General features: G+C 39.7%; 1 protein-coding gene across 3 annotated transcripts in view; it reads right to left on the minus strand.

The window, feature by feature from the left end:
- Positions 1-25512, minus strand: part of MOB3B (MOB kinase activator 3B) — a 44208-nt gene that overhangs the window by 9938 nt on the left and 8758 nt on the right. For 2 of the 3 annotated variants that reach the window (XM_053465920.1, XM_053465921.1), the window contains exons 2-3: positions 18497-19043; positions 3251-3453 (exon numbers count right to left, since the gene is read on the minus strand). In XM_053465920.1, the coding sequence (XP_053321895.1) occupies positions 3251-3453; positions 18497-18914 (621 nt within the window). In that variant the 5' untranslated portion in view covers positions 18915-19043. Of the gene's footprint in view, positions 1-3226; positions 3454-18496; positions 19044-25512 lie in introns of those variants that run through there. The other variant, XM_053465922.1, reaches the window with a different exon arrangement.

Consider the following 25512-nt stretch of genomic DNA (forward strand, 5'->3'; position numbering starts at 1 on the left):
ATAAGGCATATCAGGGGGCACAGTGGAATCTCTGGCATATAGGAGGTATAAGTCATATCTGGGGGCAGAGTGGCAAGCTGGGGGTCAGATGTGCATAACTGGGGGCAGTTTGGTAAATAAAAGAAAATATAAACAAGGCTTTTTTCTCATAGTTTTTATTAAATATGAAAAATAGTTAACATATGAATATTTACTAATAACTTTGTATTATAACCTAGTTTGAGAAACACTGTGTTTGGGGTCTTGTAGCTCTTATTATTATGTCAGTAAAATAAGAAGGTGAATTTTTTATCCGATTAATTGAAAAAATAATCAGCCAAATAATCAGTTGCAGGTCTATCCTGTTCTGCCAGCTGATTCCTATCCTTTACCCTTTTTCCCCCTTCTCTTTTCACTGATGTTTTCCTTTGCTAAAGTTGGGTCCCATTATGGGTTCCGCAGGATTTTGCGAACTGTTGAACTACTGATAACTTTACATGGACCCGGGACTGTGCGGCTGTATTATGTGTGCCTTTTGACCTAAGCGTACTTGCTGTTCAAACCAGGACCTTGTATTATTAGCCTCTGTCTAACGTTTATGTATGGTTCCTTGATCTGTATGTATACTTTAAATCTGTCCTGATATGCCTGCTGCTTTTGAAAGGCTTGCTGTTTATGTTTGCTTGGAATCCATCTTCTGTACTGGACGTGGTCCAGGTCCCTATGAAGGGGGCGGCGCTTTGGCACGCCGCTCTGAGTTCTTCTCCTCCTGCTATCTGTGTGCAGGAGGGAGGGGGAGGAGTGGAGGTAGAGGATTCCCCCGGAGGGGCGGCACCTCTGGTGCCGTCTCTCAGGAAAGAGGCGGTTGGGGGCGGAACGGAGGGTGGAGATCTAGACGTGACGTCACGTCTGAGACCTCTATAAAACCTCCAAGCTCCCTTATGTCGGCGCTCAGATATTCTGAGACACTCTGTGCCCTACACAGCGTTCCCAGTACTGTGCTCCTTTCCCTGTTTGTATCGTGATTGTCCCTATCTGTAACCTGATCTCTGCCTGTGACCTGATTACGTTATTTGAGTGCTGTCTCAACCTGATTTATTTACTCGTGCCCTATCTCCACTATTATTCTGGACTGTTCCTCATAACCTCCGGTAGTCCTGCATTCTGGGCTCCTTCTACCTTGCTAACACAGACACTTGCTGGTGTCTGACAGTATGAGCTGGAATCATATGTAACTGGCAAATGAACTTAGACGTGAGCACATTTTTTTACATGCACCATACAGTCTATATTAGTGCTTGCCTTATAGCTTTTATTAGGATAAGGAATAGCAGGAAATGTTTAGATTTGAAAAGACTATATTAATTGCCTATCAGTGTATTCTACTAATGTGCATTTATAGCAAGATTTACACAACAAACATAAATATCCTTTTCACACAAGCAATAGAGTCCAACAGGCACCCTACAGGCTCGATGTGGCCTTCTGGAGCTTGTTTTATTAAGAGATTTTGCTGAATTACATAATAAATAACGGCTGATTCCTCTGTCTGTGGGATTAAGATACACATGGACTGCTAATAGACTGTGTACAAACAGTGATTGTGAAGTTTAACCCCTTAACCCCTTCAATCCCAGGGGTTTTTGGTACCTCAAAGCCCAGAGCAATTTTGCCATTTTTGGGGTATGTCGGTTTAGCGATTATTCTCTGTTCCTGTGAATAGGGTACCCATATAAACTATATATTGTTTTTTCAAGGAGAGATAGAGCTTTCGTTTGATACCATAGTTGGATGATTAGCTGAAAATTTAGAATGAGAAATTTAGTAAAAACTAGCGAAGATTAGAAAAATAAACTAATTTTTTTTTACATTTTCCCTCTGAATCCTCACAAAATTAGGTAAAGTGATGGAAAATCCCATCCAAGTTTATCAATTCAGGTTTCCTGATTTCAGAAATACCTAATTTATATAGATTTTCCAGACTTTCCCAGCACCAGAGAGCATACTATTAGGTGCACAATTTTGTATAATTTTTAACGGGTTTGGGGGTTGTGAACGGGGGCAGGAGGGTTATAACGGCTAGATGTTATGCTAGGGCAATGGGATGTAAGGTTTTTTTAAGAATTTTTTTATTATCTTTTTTTAAAAAAATTTTTATTTTAATTTTTTTACATTTTTTTTTATTTTTTAAAAAAATTTTTTACACAGTAATGGTAGGAGCTCCTCCTAGGGACCTCCTGAACATGCCAGTGATGTCACAGTGACATCACAGCTCACATTATAATTTTTTTTTGTATTAGTTATATTATTATTTTAATGATTTATTTAGTATTATTTTTTAAATGAATTAACTTTTTTTTTTTCAGCTTTTCACTTACAGGACGGGAGGGGGAGTGAGAGAGATGGTTCCTCGCTCCCCTCCCCACGATCCCCCTGCACCGATCACACTGTGATCTCTATGCAGGTCCTCACAGACCTGCATAGAGATCATAGCGTCTCTGTGCCTCATCGGAGGGCAGGATATCCCCGCAGGGGATATCCTGCCCTCCGATGACCTTCCGGGTTACGTCAGCAGTGACGCAACCCGGAAGGGAATGCCCGATCGCGCGTTTGCAACTGCGCGATCGCGCGATCGGGCAGTTTACCGGTAACAGCTTACCGGCTTTCATGCCGGAAGCTGTTACAGGCAATCGGACAGCAGAAAGCCGGCAAAGCCGGCTTCTGCTGTCAGTGGGGAGTCCAGGCTGTCAAACGGCAGCCTGGTCTCCCGTGCAGCGGCAGGGATGTGTCCCTGACCATGCACGAAGGGCTGGACGTACCGGGACGTCCATAGGGGTTTCTTTGTGGGCGTTTTTTGGACGTCCCGGTACGTCTATAGGGGAACGAAGGGGTTAAGGACAATGGGCGGTCCCAAAACCCATTGAAAACAATGCATTTTGAGCCCATACATGTACGGGCTTTGTCATTAAGGGGTTAACCAGTTTCTGATTAGGTGCTATACTATAAATATATGAGCTGTGGAATAATACTCTGCATATTTAAAGCTTTAGTAAAATATTCTGCTTAAGGCCATATGTGACCATCGATGATCATAATAAAAAGGTTATCTGCAGCACTCACGACATACCTTGTATGTCATTGGTTAAAAGACCATGTCGCTGTGAACCACAGTGCTTGTAAGTACTGCTTATGACTCTGTACTCTGCATCTTTCCTTCTCACTGCTCACTTTGCAGTGCATGTAGCTTCTAGCTAGTACTCTCTCTACTTACCAGAGGTTCAAGCTCCTTGCGGTCTATGAGGTTCAGTTCTGTTACAAAGTAGTAAAAGTGCTTGTAGCATGTGTTCACGTGTGCTTCTGCTCCCATGATGATGATACGGTCAAAGTGATGGATGTAGACATGCACAAAGACCCGGAATAGCCGACACAGGATCTTCTTGCAGATCTGAAGAAAGTTTTTAGGAAAAGGGACCCCTAGAAGACCAATCAGAAGACACGTTAGTTTGTCTTTTTATTAACCCCTATTAGTGTATTCTATTAACGTTCATTTATAAAAATATATGTAGGTAAAACATAAATACACGCAAGAGCGCTGGTGTCCAACTGGCAACCTACAGGCTGGATATGGCCTACCTCCAGTTTCTGTGGAATACATAAGAGATAACGGCTGATTCTCCTGCCTCCTAATAATAAGAATTAAAAGGGCCTGTTCTATCGCCTCCAACAGTGAAGACACAAAGACTTGCAAATGACACCTGTAGTGCTGGTCAGAGATGTGTCCATGGTCGCTACACAAATAGCACAGTTACTCTATGGAACACTAGAAGGCAAGCAACCGTCCAGTAGGGGCAACGATATTGGCTAAATAGTATGTCAATGTGGTGCCTGATATACGTTTGGTGACACAACACACCCTGTGGACTATGTGGTCCTGTCTGGCATGCATTCTCCAGAAAGTATCTGTCAAAAAAAGAGCACAGAATGGATCCAGTAAAAATGCTACTTGTGCCTCTAGATGGTTACATACAAAAATTCTAAGGGAAACAAAAGTATTCTGTCAGTGGCCTACAAAATGTTGACATTGTAGATTTGCAGCAGCCCAAGAGTCAACTTCCCCCTTGCCCAGCGATATAGTTTGGCTGGGCATTACCCTGGTCCGCAGCCACCCAACCCCACCACCACACACCTCCACAGTCGCTGTCCTCTATGCTGAGTACTGGAATAAGGTGCCATATCCCAGTGCATGGTATGTTAAAGTCACAGGCATAGTCCTTTATAGCATACATGGTCCAGTAACAAGTGAGATCTCCTCAAACAGCCAATTGAGCAGTAGCGCACTGGGGAGCTTGATTACACAACATTCTGCCCCGGTCATGCAGAGGGGCTGCCGCCCTAGGCCATAATACACTACACCACTTTGCGTATGTTGCCAAAAAATTTATTACACAGCCTACATAAAATACCCTCATAAGAGCGCAGCCAGTAATATCTAGAGAATCTTTACTTCTATCTATCAGGTAGGATTGTAAAGAAACTTTACAATTATACGAAGCTTCAGGAAACCATTTGCCACTCCAGCCATTGTTTAAAAGAAAGATACATTGCTTGTGACTGGAAAAATAAAGAACCAGGTTAATCTGAGATTATTCACTATGAGCAGGTTCTTAGGCCTACAAGGAATGCAAACCGATAATGTGTACATGATGCAATGCCTACTGATGATTACTCTGCAAATTAAATAAATGTTGTATTTGCGTGTTTACCACAACACCAGGCTATCTCTAAATAGTCTGATTTATTCAGCTTGCTTCTCAAATAATAAAACACAATGGTGGTCTAAATACCACATTCTAAGTAGACCCCACTCCTAATAGGTATTGGCCAGTTTGCTACCTGGTAATTTTCACAAGCTGGGAACCAGAAAATTCTATAAAATGAAGTCACTATACTCAATACAGGAGCATGATGTGGGGACCCATCTTGGTAGTGCATTAAGATAAATTGAAATCTTCTGGTACCCGCATCTCTCTAACGTTTGTCTACTTATTTCATGAATTTACCCCATAATACAGATATACTGTTGAAATATTAACAAACTCTTCAATGTACTTGAAAAAATACAAAGGTAGCTGTTTTTAAAAGTAAAAGCTAACAAACAAAAATACGGATCTGCTAAGGTTTAGTTGCTTTACCAAAGAGTCTAACGTGTGGTCTAAAAGTTAAACAGCACTTTTAACTATACAGAGATTTTGTGAAACTACAGCAAGGGAGATGATGTAACATACCCAAATGAACTCTAGGGGACATAATACAACCATTCTTCTTTGGTGAGACTGCCTGGGACATTAAACGGTCCCTTTGATTACTCTGGGATAAATAAAGTTTTTCCGGCTATGTATAGATATTCCCTAACTTAAACTTCTTCCAGTACCTTGTATTAAATATTTTCATGTAACAGATTGAATTGGAGAATATAATGGGATTTTCTTTAAATAATGTGCCTAATGTGACAATTGTCAACACAAATTAATCTATTTTCAGACATAATAGACTTGGCTATTGTTTTGTAAATGAAGATAAATATGACCCGTAGGCCTGGATTCCCACAAGGCTGACGAGAACAAAAGAATGTGCGATACATAAAATACCCATGGAACAGCAGTTTGGAGCTGGAATGTACATACTGTGTGTAGGCCAGGATGCTTCCACATTTCTGACACTGCTTGGTGTGCAAAACACTATCAAGTATTTATGTAATAATCCAGAAGGGGTTCTGTGGGTGGCATTTGCATATTCACATGACTAGCATCATACATATTGATTAAATGGCACTAAATCCAGGGTCCATGTTATTTATCACAGCCTTCTATCGCAGCTATTCTATCAGCCATTCGCAGTTACATGGGATTATTTAGTAGACTAGTGCACCCATAGTCTTACCAAAAATGACAAATTTTTACCTTTCTTGTTAACCCCTGCAAGAAAGACTGAACTGACCTATTATAATACACACTTTAATCATGCAGTCCACAAGGCTTCCAAGCTCCTCTTGCAGGAGTATCCCAGCAGATATTAGCCCTTAATAATACATAGTAAAATGGATGAGTTGAAACAAGAACACTCCTGGACCCAGACCTGCAAAAACCCCCTTTAGTATGTGGGAGAATTTAGAAACCTCTAATATTTCCTGCTCCCAGGAAGCTTATCTGAGTTAGGCTACCATCTGAGAGGGGAAAAGGGGTCAGCCTACCAGTCTCCAAATTCTTACATTACCTCAACTAGTTTAGGAGGTTATAGGAAGCATAAAACTTAGATGCCAGCTTAGGTCAAGTAGTTTAGCCCAGATGTCTAGTTCCCAGCTCAAGGAAGGCAGTGTCTCGCTATGTCTGCCTGCAAGATCACAAATTAACTTTGGTAGCCTTATGGTCTTCAAGTCCTAAATGTAAATTCTAGCTCACTTTATAGATACAGACTAATGCCAGCATTCAACCAACAGATGAGATTTGATTTTCTTGACATTCTTGAAATAAACAATAAACAAATGCAAAAAATGTAAAGAACACTCAAACCACACAAGATTAAATGGGGGATGCTGACTTTTCAGATGGTACCCATGAAGATGTAGACACTTGCTTCTTACAAGAAAAAGCCATGTGTTTGATATGAAGATGCTCTGGCTCATTGCCAGCGATCAGTGACCGGCCTCCACGGCAGCTGTTTGCCGGCTGAGCTGACCCGGCTTAAATAAACATTTAACTATTCACACTTTTCTACTACACCACTGAAACAGGTACCCCTGTTCAATTGCTGGTTAACAAAAATAGCTAATCAGCCAATCACAGAGCAGCAACTCAGTGCATTTAGGCATGTAGACGTAGTGAAGACAACTTGCTGAAAGTCAAACCGAGCATGGGCTACAGCAGCGGAAGACCACACCAGGTGCCACTCCTGTCAGCTAAGAAGAGGAAACTGAGGCTACAGTTTGCACAGGCTCACCAAAATTGGACAACGGAAGACTGGAAGAACGTTGCCTGGACTGAGTCTCCATTCCAGCTGCAACATTCAGATGGCAGGGTCAGAATTTGGTGTAAACAACATGAAAGCATCGATCCATCCTGCCTTGTATCAACAGTTCAGGCTGGTGGTGATGGTGCAATGGTGTGGGGGACATTTTCTTGGCACACTTTGGGCCCCTCAGTACCAATTGAGCTTCATTTAAATGCGACAGCCTACCTGAATACTGTTGCTGACCATGTCCATCCCTTTATGACCACTGTGTACTTCTCTTCAGATGCATATTTCCACCAGGATAATGCACTGTGTCACAAAGCTCATATCATCTCAAACTGGTTTCTTGAACATGACAATGAGTTCACTGTACTCCAATGGCCTCCACAGTCACCAGATCTCAATCCAACAGAGCACCTTTGGTATGCGGTGGAACGGGAGATTTGCATCATGGACGTGCAGCCGACAAATCTGCAGCAACTGCGTGGTGCCATTGTGTCCATATGGACTAAAATCTCTGAGAATTGTTTCTTGTACCTTATAGAAAGTATGCCACAAAGAACGAAGGCAGTTCTGAAGGCCAAAGGGGGTCCCAACCCAGTACTAGCAAGGTGTCCCTAATTAAGTGGCCAGTGAGTGTATATAGAGATTTAAGTTTTATGCATTCTTTATACACAAAATCAGACGGTTCGTGCAAAGAAAAAAAATAACAGAAAAATGTACAATTGTAAACAATATATTCAATGGGGAAAAAGCACTTTAGAAAATAATGTCAAAAGTGTGAAAAAAGGTACTGTGTCTGCTCAGACAGAGAAATAAAGGCTTATCACTCCAGTTAAGCATGTATCAACATGGCTATTTAAACCACATAATGCAATGCATGTGTCATTATGTGTGATGAAGGAATGAGAAGCAGCTTGCATGTTTGTTTTGATGACGGTTATAGGCTTGCCATGACCCGCAAAACAAACCGCCTACAGCAAATGTCTCGGGTAAGTGGGATACCAACACTCACACATACACACAAAATACATGTAACCCACACAAACATACATCCCTAGCACAAATACTATATAAACATCTCCTATGTACACAACCCAAATATACATATATATACTTTCTGATGTGGTCTGTCAAATTCCTTCTATGCCTAACTGTGCCCCTAGACCATATGCAAGTAAAGACTTACCAAGTATGTCTTAAAAGCTGGTCTTCTGTGAGCAATGATGTACATGATACCTTGGAGGGGATAACATAAACAACGCTGTTTGATGCTGGCTTTCAGTATTTCCAAGGTTGTTACACTGATGGCATACAAATCCTCTAGCAGATGTTCAGCCCTTTTCCTTCTGCAGTGTCACCATCTAAAGGGGACTCAGTAATGTAGTTACAAGAAAGATCCCTGAGGTCTACAAAGGTCCCAAGGGCAAAAGGCATAGTAAAAAGGTTTTAAAGGTAAAGCCTAAAGGTTTTAAGCCTTTTATAATGTTATTGTACATTGTGATTTTAAAATCCATCCTGGTACACGGAATCACATCACTAGCCCCTGCTAACATACAGCAATCGCACATTCCATCTCCCAGACACCTGTCAAAATCACCCTCTTCAGAAATAGATAACCATTAAAAAAATAATGCTTTAAATTCAACAAAAAACATATATATATATATATATGCATATATTTTTTAAAAATAAAATAATGAGAGCATTTGTGGATTAAAACTTCCAACATCCTCGGTCAAACTGATAATCAAGGTGATGAGTTGTAGTCCACAGAAGTAGGTGCAACGGTGGCATTATTGTGGAAATGTGTATTTGCTCAAACCCTGTGTCCCTTTAGTATATTTATGGCACTTAACCATTTCTTGTGTATGCCCACCCTGCCATATGTGCATTGTTATGTATATGCGTTACATGTCCAATCTTATTTCTAGTAAGAAGGGTCAGGGATTTTCATACGAAATATTTAGCTTTTGTTTTTATCTGGTTTGGGACATAAGTTTGTTGGACTGTTCATATAAAAAGAAAGCCCTATCTGTCCTTGAAAAACTATGTATAATTTGTGTCCTTAAAGCTCCAAGTTTTAAAGGAACAATATACCCTTAGTAAAGAAGGGGTTAAATACTTACCCCAACCCCATGCACAGTTTTCTGTATCATCTAACATAGTGGTTTGTCTAAAGTGGTACAGAACCAATATAACATTAATACCAATGCTAATATCTAATGAAAACCATAAGCTAAATTTATTTTAAAAAATCTCATCTCAGAGTTATAACTTTCTTAATGACTTTATTATAGTAAATACCTTAAAGCACGTTTCCTAGAGTTCTTTTTATACTTTTTTGCCACAATCAAAAATTACAAGAACTTGCATGTCCAAAGATTCATGCCGACTATCTAATTTTTCTTTTCTGGAGAAAAAACATTTGTGGTTCTTATGAGAAATTCTGTGGTCACAGGGCACAAAAAACTACAAAGCATAGCTTGGAGCTTCTGGCTTCTGACAGATGTAGACAAATAGGCCTCCTGAGGACACTTCAGGAAGTGCTTTTCGGAAGCATTATTAACCCTTGAAAGAAAATACATCACAATTACTATGCAGAAAACGGTCTATTATTATTTTCTCTCAGTATAGGAAAGAACTACGTTGTTGCAGTGTATGTGGTGAACATTATGGAAAAATGTTCCAATCGTAGCTTTTAGCATAAAAAATAATAATTTAGTAAAACTACCGTATTTGCTCGATTATAAGACGACCCCCCAAATCTTAATATTAATTTAGGAAAAAAAGAAAAAGCCTGAATATAAGACGACCCTATAGGAAAAAAGTTTTACCAGTAAATGTTAATTCATTTAAACACTTTTTTTAATAAAAGGTATGCTTGAGAAAAATATTTTGGTTTTATTTCCTTCTATTTTTCAACCTGCCCCCCAGTTATGCACATCTTCCCCAGAAGTGCCTTATACCCCCTATATGCCACTGTGCCCCATGATATGCCTTTTAAGCCTCTAAATGCCACAGTGCCCCATGATATGCCTTTTAACCCTATATGCCACTGTGCCCCATGATATGCCTTTTAACCCTATATGCCACTCTGGCACTTAGAGGGTTAAAAGGCATATTATGGGGAAGAGTGGCATATAGGGAGGTTTAAGGCATTTCAGGAGGCAGAGTGGCATTAAAGGGGTTAAAAGGCATTTCACAGAGCACTCTGCCTCCAGAAATGCCTTACACCCCCCATTTAACACTCCCCCTCCCTCCTCCAAACTTACCGGTGCTTCTGAGTTGGGGGGGGCGCATAACACAGGAGGGTCCAGGTCCCCTGCATCTGAGCCCCAGGTGCTTAGTCCGGACAGCATGTAGAGCTCCACGCGAATCGCGTAGAGCTCTACACGCTGCCCGGACTAAGCACCGGGGACTCAGAAGCACCGGTAAGTTGGAGGGGGCATAACACAGGAGGATGCAGGTCCCCTGCATCCTCCTGTGTTATACCCCCCCTCCAGCTTACCGGTGCTTCTGAGTCCCCAGTGCTTAGTCCGGGCAGCGTGTAGAGCTCTACGCGATTGTATCGTGTAGAGCGCTACGCGATTATATCGTGTAGAGCTCTTCACGCAGCCCGGACTAAGCACCGGGGACTCAGATGCACCGGTAAGTTGGGTCGGGGGTTAACACAGGAGGATCCAGGTCCCCTGCATCTGGGTCCCCAGATCGCGTAGAGCTCTACACGCAGCCCGGACTAAGCACCGGGGACTCAGAAGCACCGGTAAGTTGGGGGGGGGTTAACACAGGAGGATCCAGGTCCTCTGCATCGCTGCGGGGGATCTGGATCTTAGTCTCATAATCAGACCTATTTGAGGTCTGATTATAAGACGACCCTGATTATAAGACGAGGGGTATTTTTCAGAGCATTTTCTCTGGAAAAAACCTCGTCTTATAATCCAGCAAATACGGTATTTATTGTTGGTTTTTTTTGTTCTCCTTGCCAATCACTGCAGTTCTTTTATTATTATAGTTTGCCTCATGAAAGCCAACGTGCTGAGGTTTCCTGCCTTCATAAACCATCCTTACAAAAGCTGTCTAAACCAATCAACAAGAACCAGTAACGATATCATAGGTATAAGAATGAAGAGAAGTAAACATACAGACCATGAAAACAGGAACTAAAGATAACTCTTAATGTAATATACACATGGGGAGGGCTGACAACTTCTGACCTGGGGAGCAAGTATATCTGAGTTTATACACACACTCACTATAACACACACACACACACACACACACACACACTCTAAAACAAAAAGAAATACTCCCTCCATCACAAGCCTTCCCCACACTGAGCTCTAGCCTTCAGGAGTGGGTTAGTCCAAGTATTTTGTACCAGCCCAGGAAGCGATTGCCCCCAGGCCAACGGTATACACATTAGGTCAGTGTTTAATATATATATATATATATATATATATATAATCTTGAACTAACACGACTAAAGTATGATTTGAGGTCTGAGAGTGGGTAGGATCAAATGGCAGACAGTAAAGCTGCATACTGACACTGCCACTCTAGTGGCAGATTGGGTCCAGCAATGTGCGTATCGTTCCGACGGCTGGATTTATATCACATGGCCCTAAAGCGCTAGGGCCTCCTAGTTATCCACAATTCACCCCTGGGACTGCTATTTAATTTACCATTAAATTTGATGCATATATATGAAAGTGTGAAAAATAAGAAATGTGAAAATAATTATCTATGTGCTATCACTATACCTATGGCATGTAACAGCTGCAATGCCAGGGGCATGTTCTATAAATACAGTGTGTTCATTCTAAACTTCCAGGGCCATGTGTCATTATTCAGAGCTACAGAAATAATTTCTTAGATGACTATTTGTATAATAGGTAGTTTGTCTGTGGACATGCCCTTAAGAAAAATGAAATATGGTATTTTAATAACTATTTCATTTAGTTACAGAAATTTTGCATAGATAACTTTAAGATGCAAAACATAGTACATTAAGATAAGAACAGAATAGGGCCCAGAGCAAGGTGTCATAATTCCACTCTTGTTTGAAGAAAGCATAATAAAGCATTAAAGGGCAATGCAGTTTCCAAAACGAAACACACATAACCATATACCTTTCCTGACCATACTGAAAAGAACCACTCACTTATGCCATATGACATTTCCTCTTATCTAACTTAATAGGATAACACTGAATCATGTTTTCCTTAAAGATCCTTACATAGTACTACGTGAAAAAGTAATCACATTTCCTAATTGGCTCTTTTCTTCTGTATATACTATATGGCCAGCTAGACCATTTTCCCCAGTGCATGAAATCCCCCTTTTCGCTATAAACTTCATTTCTTTTGCAATTATCAAATATCAATTGAAACACGGTCGTAACGTCTTTGTCTAGAGTGACAATAACATTCTAACAATATATTAATATGTGACAGAAGAATATAGAGATCATTCCTGGGTGCCACATTACAGGTTGTAATGAAACTTGAAGATAAATTGTGCCTGTGGTGTAAAATATACTGATATATGAGGGGTGACCTCTGAAAACATGTTTTAGTTTCAGCCTGCATTGGATTATAGACAGGAACACTGTCTTGTAGTAAGCCATCTAGGCATTTTAAGCTCTAATGTATAGCAGTCATAACACAGAAAGAGATTTCTTCTTCCCAGCATGCATGGTAAAAATTTAGAATTCATATATAACCATGTCTTGAACACTATCACTTTTGGTACCTGAAAGGCAGCACCATTGTATATTAAGAAACAAAGTACTTGCTAAATAATAAAAGTGGGCACAATAATCCATGTCAACTAGTTCTATCAGAACGGTGTGGTCAACCCAGTCGCTCCAGGAGACTGCCCTTGGGATAGAGAGCTGCCCACCCTGAATCTCAACACATTTCCTGCAGGCTTTTGTTCTTGAAACATTATCTTTAACCTAACAAACATGTCTAAAACATATACCTACATGGCAATGATAGGTTTTCTAAAACATTTCTGATGATTTTTTTTGCAGACGTAAATTTATTAAAAGTGAAGCTGTCGTCAAATGTAAACTTGAACACATTTCTGAATCAATATGCAAACATGTGTAAGCAACCAAAATGTGTTTCTGGGCATGACATGCATGAGATGTGTCCACGTAAGTTTATTTTATTTTGAAAAAACTACCTGAATATTATGTTTTGTAGAAAGCTAAAATGTGCTACATCATGTTCTATAAAAGCTTAACAAAAATCACAATCTACAATGGAGCAAGGCAGCAACCAAAGGAAAAATACATGGTAGCAGGCAGATTTTCATGAGAAGGCAGAGCCAATCCCTTGGTTACTGTTAGTGTTTCTTCTGGCGCATCTAATCTCCAAGAAAACAACATTTTGGAATCTAAAAATACTCAATAACTGGAGCATGTGGTTGCAATTTACTTCTCTGCACACTTCGTAAGGTTCTGCACTATGGGTTTTGAGATCCAGATGAACAGAAACAGAGAGCAAGGTGGGGTCATGTTCAGTAGTCATTGGGTGTAAGTTGTGTATAAAACAATATGAAGGGACAGGGTAAATTAATATGTATTGCCTGAAAGCTGTTATGTGATGTTAAACCTGTTGTAAAGATACAAGATGGCTGCTGCTTCCCTGGGTCTCTGTGTCAGTTTCGTCTTCCCAGGCACATGCACTTCTTCACCTCTAATCTGACTCTCTCCACCTACTTCTCCCTGCTCAATGTCTGTTCCCCTCCCATCACTTAAAGAGGGAGAGCTATGGGTAGCCCATCCTGGAAAGTTCCCAGGTATTATATATATGCTTCAGACTTATTAGGAGATTTACTGAATTTTGCATATAATGTTTATTCCAGTAAGGGGCTTCTTAAGTCTCTATAAAAGTATCGCCAGATCTTTTAGACGCCACAGCATTTTTGACTATGTTTATCTGTTAGGCATTTCAGGTATTCACCTGCTTGTTGGCACAGGTCAGTAATGCTTTTTTGGGGTTTTGGAGAATTTCACACCTGATCACTCGGGGGCATTTATGAGTCAAAGGGTTATTTCTAATGCTAAAGTTGAGCCTATATTACCTATATTGTGTTTTAAAATGACACTAAACTAAATTAACTTACTGAAACTACATAACATGTGATATGCTAATTGCCTGCAAGCTACAGTCCTGGCTTGCCAAATGTTGCAGGAAGGGTCTAATGACTGACACACATGGAAAAGCAGAAATACCTGCTTAAATACAGATGTAAAAACATTTGGTCAGCATGAAAAGACCATTAAGGGACATGAAATACATTATAACACTGTTAAAGATATATATATATATTTTATATACACATAAATAAGCAAAAATCTGCATTTCATGAAAACTGCCAGTATTTCCAGCTTCGTAAAATGGTAGTTATTAATGGATATTAATAAGAAGTACAAAGAACATATATTTGTGCAGTACCACACAAAATGACCACAAAACTGTTGAGTACGGACAATTTAAAAGGTCTAGGGCTCCAAAGTTAAATTGGTATGTATTGACTGACTTTGCAAGATGGTGAAAATACCTGAAGTGCTTTTGATGTCATGTGAAGGTTTCATTGTAACCTTCAACTCTCAAAGAATATTTGTTTTCAGATAAAGCTATCAACTAAACAAATGACTGTAGGTAGGTGAAAAGCTAAATTCGTAAAAAGGGACAGCCAGCCTGGTGTACCATAAATCCTACAAACGAGTAAAGTGTATTAAAGTACTTTGTAAGTACCTTCTTGTGCATTATTTACCTGTATAAAAGAAAAGAATAAAGTACTTTCTTTTAGGAGAAGTTGCAGCTCCAGAACTACAACATAGTACCCCCCTCTGTGGTTCTGTTTTCATACCACTCCTTTAAAGGTGCATATTAAAGTGCATATGATGACATTATGAGAGGGAATCAGGGAGCAACCCCCCAGGCTGCTCTGATTTAACCATTCTGGGCCACTGGCTGAAGCTTGTTCTTCTTGCAATTCAACATGTTACCTGGGCGGTACGCATCGAGCATACAGATATGCCTTGGGCTGCTTTATGGCATGCCACTTGGCTGGACTTGCCCCACAGGCCAAATGCTCCCAGCCCTCCCCTTCCTCAAATGCCTCTTGCCATACCACATAAAACAAAAGTGTCCATCTTTGGGCCTTTTGGAAATGCAATTTAGACCAACTCCCTACATACATCAATACTGCAAATAATATTAGTAATGCTTGTTTAACAAGAATTGTTTCTTATATAAGAAAGTACAAGAATGGATAAATAAAAATCATAAAATGCACAAGTCAAAAAATTAGTCACTTTGGAGAGCAGGACAATTAAGAAAAGAACTGCCATTTTACTGCTTGATGGCCATGTGAAAATCTGCTCAAAAGAATTCACCTCTAGTAACACAATCTAGCTTAACCAGTAAAAATCCACCTTCTGCCTCCTGATTACACACATATTACCAGCAGACAGTCATCAGATCTTCTATTATGTTGACAGATGTTAACTAAATAAAGGGAGCATGGCACAAGTATGCGGCACTAATCATTTTACCACGTTCCAATTTAAAAAACCTGTCTTGTACGAAAAAGACAGCTGACCTTTTCCCACAGGGTTTTCCCTTAGGTCCTGTAGCAGGATTGGTTCACAAATATTTACAGGGTGACAGCTTGCACAAGTTAAACGTCAATTTAAACTTGACAAAAAAGTGTCAGATTCACCAGAGTTTCCAGGATTTGAGATTGGTGGGCGAACCGTCAGAGTGGTGGCATTTGCGGATTACTTACTTTTATTTGTTCAGAATCCTTTGCAACATGTGTCCAAAGCCTTGGCCTTGGTACAATGTTGGGGCACGGTGACCGGCTTTGCCATTAACGTATCAAAATCCAAAGCCTTATTACTGTGCTCAGATCTGACTCTACGTGCTGGACTTCCCAGGGACATCATTTGGGAGCAGCAGGTGCTGACCTGTTTCAGACTGAATCTCCCATCTCCCAGGGATTATAGTATTGCAGAGCTGACCAGCTATGCGATAGATTGAATAAAACAATCCAATCTTTATACCGACGTGTTTCAACCCTAGATTGATAGCCTAGGCTTTCAGGGTGGTAGGGCTGTCCAGGTGTTTAAGCACTGGAGCAAGTCCCATGTACACACTATTGTTGTGCTATGGAATAAATCTGCCACATCTTTGGTGACTTTGGCAAACTTTTGGGGGCCTTTCCCTGGCCTACATGTACAACACTTTACTTACTAGGGAAAACCCCCTAGACCTTTAAATCTGAACTACAGATGAGGAAGGTCATTCCACTGCGATTTTATACAAGTTGTTGAGGGAAGACAAATACTTACGTGCCCTAATGGGTCAGGTTAAGAAATGAATTCAACATATGCCTAACCTGGAGATCGCTGATGCCTATGATGCAGTAAGTGTCGCTTATCGAGCGTTGCCAACCTCCATGTATTCTGATATGCGTCATAATATTGCCCACCATGCTTTTTACTCTCCTGCAAGATTCTACAAGATGGGGTTTAAATCGGATGACCGTTGCAGCAAGTTGGCGTCCCCAGGGGCAGACTTGTATCACTGTCTTTGGTAATGCCCCTCCATTTCCTCCTTTTGAAAAACGGCTAACGAATATGATAAATCCCTGGGCCTTTCTAACATATCGATAACCCCACAATTGACTATTCTGGGCATCATAGCCGATATGTATAGGGGTAATAGAAAACAGCTGCACATTTTTGTGGTGGCAGTCCACAAAACAATTTTACACCAGTCGGTGCACCCGACGCCTCCTACCCTGTTGCTATTGAAGAGAAAGCTATTGTACCTGATGCAGATGGACTGGCTGGAGGCCAGGGTTTTATTAATAGTCAAGACAATGCTTTAAAAATCAAAATACAAACAACATTTCGGTATTCATCCTGGTACTGCTTTACATCAATTACACAAGGTCTGCCCATTATACTTTCTGATTGATACTATTCAATTCAGGTGTATTATGGCACAGCATTTTCTGCATCTTCAATGTTTGGAGGTTCTAGTTCTACCTTATCCTGGGTTCTCAGTTGGAAGGCGGGCTGCATTTTTGGTTTTGGTTTCACAAGCCTTTCAATACTGCTATTGTTGCTTCCTGAACTACCCTGTAACCTTCTATATTTCATATGCAGTAATAGTTTTCCTGTTGCTGTTTGTTATGTACAGATAAAAATGTAAGAGAGAAGTAATACTTAAATAACGTTTGAGTTATCACACGCTTGCCAATGATATTCCCTCAGTTTACACAATTTTAACGTTTTATGTCTGTTTACTCATGGTGGACTTTGACTTTTGTTTTGTGTGCTCTATGCCTGCTCACCTGTGTCTGGAAGATCCAAGACACATCTATATATTGTGATCGGTCTCTCTTCAATAAAAATTCTTATAAAACTTTTTTTATAAAAAGGTGTGCTTAATTTTATGTAATGCTTTTTTGGAGAAAATTGTATTCCAAATACCAAATATAGCTGGTAATTTTTATTTTTATATAGTATTATTGTCCTTACATTTGACACAATCAACAAACACAATTACCTAACCTGCCAACTATTCCAAACTTTTAAATGTTATGTTGAGAGTGAAAATAATTTATTATAGTTATCCCTATAATTCAAATTTTGCATTAAAGCATTGAAAAAAATAATTAAAGAAAAAAAAACAAATAAATATAACATTAGCTAAATATTTAACATATTTTGGTAGACAGCACCCTTCTATGTGACAGCATTCTTGCCATCCTGCTGCCCATATAGTTCATGTGGTGCTGCAGCTCAAGCATCACATTCAATGCTTTGATGTCCAATGGTGGCCTGCGCGAGTCAGCTTTTCTTCCCTAATCCAGCCCTGCTTTTCATACATTTGCTGTAACACTGACACCAATATAACACTTTTATGCATATACTTGCTGATGTGCCCATCATTTAAATTATGGCAGGGAAAGGGGAGGGGGTCCCCAAGAGAGTTCAAGCACACAGTGAGATCCAGGTCTAGAGGCTAACACACAACTCTCGTGTCAACTGTCCCTTAAAATAATAGACCCAACAGTGGCTAATCTTAAATATAACTAACTCCCATTCTGTGTTGAATATGTGGTACATGTTTTCTGCGGCCTAACATTTTTGAATACAGGATTAAATGGGTTCCCCCAAACAGGCCCTTTTGACAATCCAGCACACCTGATTTCCAGTTGTAAACCATTGTTGCTAACCTTAGTACATGTAAAAAACCATAGTCATTAATGGTCATATAAATATAAACTGTCATTATCATATTGTATCTTAATTATATGTAGGACAATAAGAAGCAATGAAAATGTGTTTTCTTAAATAGTTGCATTAGCATTTAAGCAGAATGAAATCTTCATCCCATTATTCTTTGTCCATAATCAGAATGTTAACCGGACCTTAAACTGGACATTCTGTAGAAAGCTGAAAAACAAGACTTACCCACACTTGTAGGGAATATATCTTCGTTGTTGATTTGCACCTCAATCCAGTCCATAAGAAGATTCATATAATTAGGTGCTGGTAAGGCAGTAGGCTTTTTGTATTTCAGATCATCTTGCCACCTGTACTCATATTTAGGGCCTCCGGACATAACTGGGCAAGTCCTTTCCGTGCAGAAGTCACAGATGGTTCCATAAATGAGGTTAATTCTGTTGAAAAAGTCCACAACGTGAACTGCAACCCAGTCGTTGAGATCCTCTCCATGGGGCAATTGAACAGCAGCTTTCAGGTCAACTCCTGAGGTCAAAGATGCTTGAGCTCTTTTATGCAGTTCAAACCTCTGAGTGCCCGGGTCAAATTTCCGTTTAGGCCTGAAAGTCTTGTCTTTGTTGAACACTTGCTTTAGTCCAATCGACATGACTATGTCCTAAAAGGTCTACCTGATGTAGCTCAATTATTTCCTTTAGTTTGTTGTGTTGCGTCTTGCTTTGTTTCTGTGTTTACAAGCAAGGAATATTTCACCTGCTATGAGGGAGTCTTCATAATCCTGTACAAGAAACAAGAAGCCCACGTTTTTTTATTTAAAAATGCACACAAATTAATTATCTACACACACACACACACACACACACACACACACACACACACACACACACACACACACACACACACACACATATATATATATACTATTTGTAATACATACATGTTAGCAGGTATTAGGCTTATTACTAGCATGTTAGCCTCACAATAGATGCTACTACTTTTTTAACACAATGAATTACTTTAAACATAGAAACATGTGACAGCAGATAAGAACCATTCCGCCCATCCAGTCTGCCCAACCTCTGACTACTTTCCTTAGTACCTGCCCTTATCCTATGTCTAGCTTGACCTTATGCCTATCCCATGCTTGCTTAAATGTCTGCACTGTATTAACATCTACCGCTTCTGCTGAAATGCTATTTCATGTATCCACTACCCTTTCCATAAAGTAATATTTCCTGATGTTACCTTTAAACCTTTGCCCCTCTAGCTTAAGACTATGCCCTCTTGTTGTGGTAGTATTTCTGCTTTTAAATAAACTCTCTTCCTTTATTGTGTTGATTCCCTTTAAGTATTTAAATGTTTCTATCATACCCCCCTGTCACGTCTTTCTTCCAGGCTATATATGTTAAGATCCTTTAACCTTTCCTGGTAAGTTTTATCCTGAACTAGTAGTAGTCTCTTCTTAACTTTCTCCAACATATCTATATCCTTCTGGAGATACGGTCTCGAGTACTGTACACAATACTCCAAGTGAGGTCTCACCAGTGATCTGTACAGCGGCATGAGCACTTCCCTCTTCCTACTGCTAATACCTCTCCCTATACAACCAAGCATTCTGCTAGCATTACCTGCTGCTCTACTGCATTGTCTACCTACCTTTAAATCCTCAGAAATAATTACCCCTAAATCCCTTTCCTCGCACGTTAAGATTAGGACAGTATCAAATATTCTACACTCTGCCCTTGGGTTTTTATGCCCTAGATGCATTACTTTGCATTTATACTCATTAAGTGCCAGTTGCCACAGCTCTAACCGTTTTTCCAGTTTATCTAAATCATTTGCCATTTGGCTTCTTCCTCCAGGAACATCAACCCTGTTGCAAACGTTTGTCGTAGTCAGCAAAAAGACATACCTTTACATCAAGGCCTTCTGCAACATCACTAATAAAAATATTAAAGAGAATGGGTCCAAGTACAGATCCCTGAGGTACCCCACTGGTAACAAGATCTTGCTCCAGGGCCGTAGGAAGGGTGAGGCGAGAGAGGCACTCGTCTCAGGCGCAGCTGCAAGATGGCGTACAGCCACCCGATCAGCAGCTGCAGCACTGGTTGGGGAGATACCAATCCCCCTCTAACTTGCCCAACATTAGGGAGCACGAGGTCTGTCACCTCGGCTTCCATACTTTCTAATCACTATGCGCCAGCAAAAGGATATGGAGTCATACCAACCCCCCCGCGCTCTGCATCAATAGCGGGTCCATAGTGATTAGGGAGCACTAAACCAGAGGTCTGAAATGACAGACATTGCGCTCCCGCGACAGTATGAAGGATGACAAAGGTAAGAGTTGGGGAGAAAGGGGTGTAAGGGCAGTGTATGTGTATATATGTGTGTATTTGTAAGCTCATGCATATGTGTGTGTGTAAAGGCAGGCAGTGTATGTGTATATGCATGTTAATGGGCAGGCGTGTGTGTTTGAGGGCAGTGTATAAAATAACCTCTGTAAAAAAAAAAAAATTGCTGAGGGGGCACAATTTTCCATTCTTGCCTCGGGCGCAAAAGGAGATAGCTACGGCTCTGCCTTGCTCTGAATATACGCCATTGACTACAACCCTCTGTTTTCTGTCACTCAGCCACTGCCTAATCCATTCAACAATATTGGGATCTAAACCCAGAGATTGCAGTTTATTGATAAATCTTCTGTGTGGGACATAAACCCAGATACGCAATGTCTACTGCACCACCTTGATCAATTACTGTAGTAGCAGACACATTAGGTATCCTGCTCCATGGGCCAGTTGATGCCTAAAGGAAATGATTTTCCCTTTTTTATATAGTGAGACAAATTGCTAATCTGTTAGAATCACACATTTCCTCCTGCGACATGTATTTTACAATTTGTATGTTTTATTTATGCGTGTTCAATCTGTGTTCAAGGTGGAGGGGTGGACACGTAATTGTCACAGAATTTGACACAAAAACGGGTGCAGAAACTGAAAACACGTTATTAGTGTAACAACAACGTTGTTAACACTTACTCAAATGAGAGATGACTTGTTAATAGATGTGATTCATGGAATGTAATAAAGGTGTTCATTTTAAAAGGACACATTTTATATCCAAGTTAATGTTAAGCATTTTATGTTTTGTAATTCAAGTGTTTGTTTTGCAAATCTCCTTATTAATCACTACATGCTGCTTGCCAACTAGATGTGAGCACCTACATTAAAAATGTGTGACATGACTATGCCATTCAAAAATTTCAGAAGCCCCACGCATGACCCACTGCAGTCACTTGCTGACACATGTTTTTTTTTCTGGTTCATTTCTGCTGACACGGAGGAGGGGGGTGGAAGGAAATGTTCTCCTGACTACAACAAAGTTTGATCCTTCACCTACAAAGGCCCTCACACCCTTGCCCTTTGATAGGAGCAGCTCTGTCTTGCTTTGAGACAAGTACACATCCCTTGTTCAGAAAGTGTGTCCGATAAACTGCTGTGTCTCAGTGGATCCTACTCATTATCGTGCTCTGTAAAATAAGTTTGGGAATGATGCACATGAGTTTCTTGTCTCTCATTTAGGAGATACATTTTTGTCTGTAAGCCAAAAATACACATATTTATATATCTCAAACTACCCGACAAAAACACGTTGCGTCAGGTTCTAAGATTGTTCCAGTTCAATGTGGGATATCTCAAAACCACTTCAGACTTCTACAAATTGAGTCTTACGTTTGTTGTTGTCCCTGGCCATTATTTAGAGCACAAGACCAGCATTTATCTAAATGGGTTAGGCTGCCATTTTACACCTTAAAGAAACTAAGTCTATAAGAGATCTAGTAACTATGTTCTAGTGACACTACACAAGCAAGTCTCTCAACTTACTGATATACATACATGTCGTTACAAATTCATGTAATATAGTTCACATTGTTTTCATTTGTAACTTACCAACATTGATCTTATATCATACATACAATATTTTCCTCCTAGCACTAACCTATGTAGGCTGACACAGTAACACATAATTTTGTATTATCATGGAATTGTCAAATGCTAAAACATTTCTAACAGCATGTGACGCATGCTTATTTTAAACCAACATTCTGGCTCCTGCTGATAGCTGTAAATGATTTACTGTAATGCAAACATATATATGAAAGACATATATACTTTTTTATTTTATGAAGCAAACGACTTGAACACTACTCTAGGGGAAACTGGTTAATTAAGAATATGTCATGTTGGGTAATACAGTTTATCTGTTGGGAAAATTTACAGCTCAAAGACTTAAGTGACATCTCCTGTGCCTCCCTTATAATGCTATCTTGACAAGACGTATCACAACTGATCACAATGTTTAGAGCAAATTGTCACAACCACAAAACTCAGCCCCAAAATGGGATCTTTTGTCAAGTTTCAAGCAAATATAAGGTGGCTCCTTCTATACCAGTAAATTAGTAATTGTTTTTTGTTTTGGTTAGAGGCTGCTACTTGACAAACCAAGCAAGTTATCAGATAGGAAAGCTTAATTTGCAGTTTTAATGTAACTGTAGGAGAACCTCTGGCAGAATTAAGGATCTGGTCACTTGTGGAAGAAATTAGACTAGAAAAACATCTCCTAAAAATATGCTTTGGAACAACCCAAAGTTCTCTAAAGTTCTGGAGAAGTTGGTTTGCAAGAAGCGGGCTAGTCCCAGACAGCATTAATTGAGTTGCAAGTAGGAGGGGAAGTGGGTGGGCATGGACAGAGATCACTCCTCTGGAGAAAGTGACCCTGAGACCCAAGGAAGTAATACTTTACCCATAGACTCCAGGTCAAACCTATACAGTTCCCAGGTATTCCTAGAAAGCTGGCCTTTTAGGACGCCACAGAACCTCTCAACCAAACACTACAGAAAATCCACATGCATACATCCTGAAATATCATTACATTAAATTGTAAACTTTGTACGACAGAGATGTCATTTCCCAATGTATTCATACCTATTGTACCCTAATTAATCTCTATAGACCATTATACTTATTATATAACAGCATTTTGTTACCTCTCTTATTATACTGTAGATTGTGCCAGCTACATCTGTTAGCACTTAATAAATAAAGAATATACATACATACACACATATATTATTACTACGATAACATTTGCGAACAAGCAGGACATGACATAATAGGAGCTAGTTAATATTTTCCCTATGAGGGATTACCTCAGCTATTGGCCTATATTCTCCATGCACTTTTAGCTATGGCACACCCCAGTCAAGTAAACTTTGAGTTTGTTGTCGGATTTTCTTCATTGGCAGAACACAAAATCAGTATTATTCTCTTCCTCTGAAACAGATGTCTTGCGAAAGTCTCAAAGGAGGCACACAAAAAACAACCAGTTTGTGTAGTCTGCAATTATAACATTGCCAGAAGGGTCCTCAAAAAAAAATCAATCAGCTGTGCATTGGATATTAGGCAGCTAATGATAACATACAGTAAACACGCTATGACTTCAGAAGTGCAAAAACTCTGGTCAGTTCAGAGAAAAACAAAGTGTATTACTTTTTATTTCTGATTGCCAAATGACTTAATATACACTTGACAATTAGAGGAGGAAATGAATTGGACAAGGATTAAATGGTTCTACTGTAGGGTGACCAACCACATGTCCCAGGTTGACCGGGCCAGTCCCGCAACGGGACTTTATGTCCCGGGGACCATGCGTGGTCCCGGAATGAGAACTCTGAGTGAAGAAGATCTCAGTCAATCATGAGAGACTTCTCAACTGTCCCTCCTTCATACCAAGCTCGGTGTAAATTGCAGACAGCAACAGGTATGTGTGTGTGTGACTGCGTGTGTTTATGTGACTGTGTGTTTAATGCCTAGTAATAGAGAGGTTAATTGTCTGAACCTGCTCATGTGTGATAATGTTTTATGTGAGTATATATATATATATATATATATATATATATATATATATATATATATATATGCTTGTATGCTTGTGTGTGAATCAAATCTGCTATTCTACGGCCTAAGGGCATGCTAAGTTTTCCTTTTCATAAAGTACTTTAGCTGCCACTTTTTGCATAAGGACCTCAACGGAATAATTTAAAAAGAATTGGAAGAGCCATAAATAAAATTGTTTTGATTAAAGGAAGCAACAGTAGCAAGAAGCTCCTACTGAGAAACTCAAGTTAACTGAAAACTTCAGTTTCCATGAAAATGACTTTAGAATCCAGTAGTGATTTTTTTGTATTATCAAATAGATTCCTTCAAAACCTCTGCTGATTTAACCCCTTCGAGACAAAGGCTGATTTTACTTTTTGTACCCTTTGTGACAATGGCCTTTTTAACATTTCTGCGCTGCTTGTGTTTAGCTGTAATTTTCTTCTTTCCCGTTTACTGAACCCACACACATTAGATATTGTTTTTTTCAGGACAAGAAGGGCTTTCTTTAGATGACATTGTTTTGATTGTATCATATTATTTACTATTAAAAAAATTATAAAATATGGTGAAAAATTTAGAAAAAAATGACTGTTTCTAACTTTTAGTTGAAAAATCTTTTACTCATCTATAAAAGGTAATGAAAAAACCTGCTAAATAGATTCTACTATTTGTCCTGAGTTTAGAAATACCCAATGTTTTTATGTTTTTTTGCTTTTTTCTACCCATTATGGGGCAATAAGTACAGGTAGCGTTTTGCTATTTCAAAGCCATTTTTTCCAAATCTGGTAATTCTTCCCCCCTTGTGCCATTTCGGGTATCTTTGAACCCGGCCAATGCAATTTACCCCATCAAGTCATATATTTTTGAAAACTAGACAGCCCAGGGTATTCCAAATGCTAGTATTTTAACTCTTTCCATGCACCATATCTACCACCAGTCTTTGTCAAACTTTATGGTAGTCATTTTTTTGCATTTGTTTTGCCACACACATTTTACTTCAGGTATGAATTAAAATGTTCTCGTTTATGTCACTATCACAAAACACCCCAATATGTGTTCAGCAACATCTCCTGAGCGCAGCGATACCCCACATGAATGATTTTGCCTGGCTGTTTGGGGGCAAAAGGGCCACATTTGGGGCATGCGCATTTTTCAATGTTGAACTTTGGCATTTGGGGATCCACTGCCCATGCCCTATTTGGTACATCTTTGAGCCAGGCCATTTCAGTGTGCCCAACAAAACCATATATTTTTGAAAACTAGACACCCCAGGGTATTTCAAATGCTAGTATTTTAACTCTTTCCATGCAC

This window comes from Spea bombifrons, chromosome 1 (assembly GCF_027358695.1).
Source record: "Spea bombifrons isolate aSpeBom1 chromosome 1, aSpeBom1.2.pri, whole genome shotgun sequence".
Taxonomy (NCBI): Eukaryota; Metazoa; Chordata; class Amphibia; order Anura; family Pelobatidae; genus Spea; species Spea bombifrons.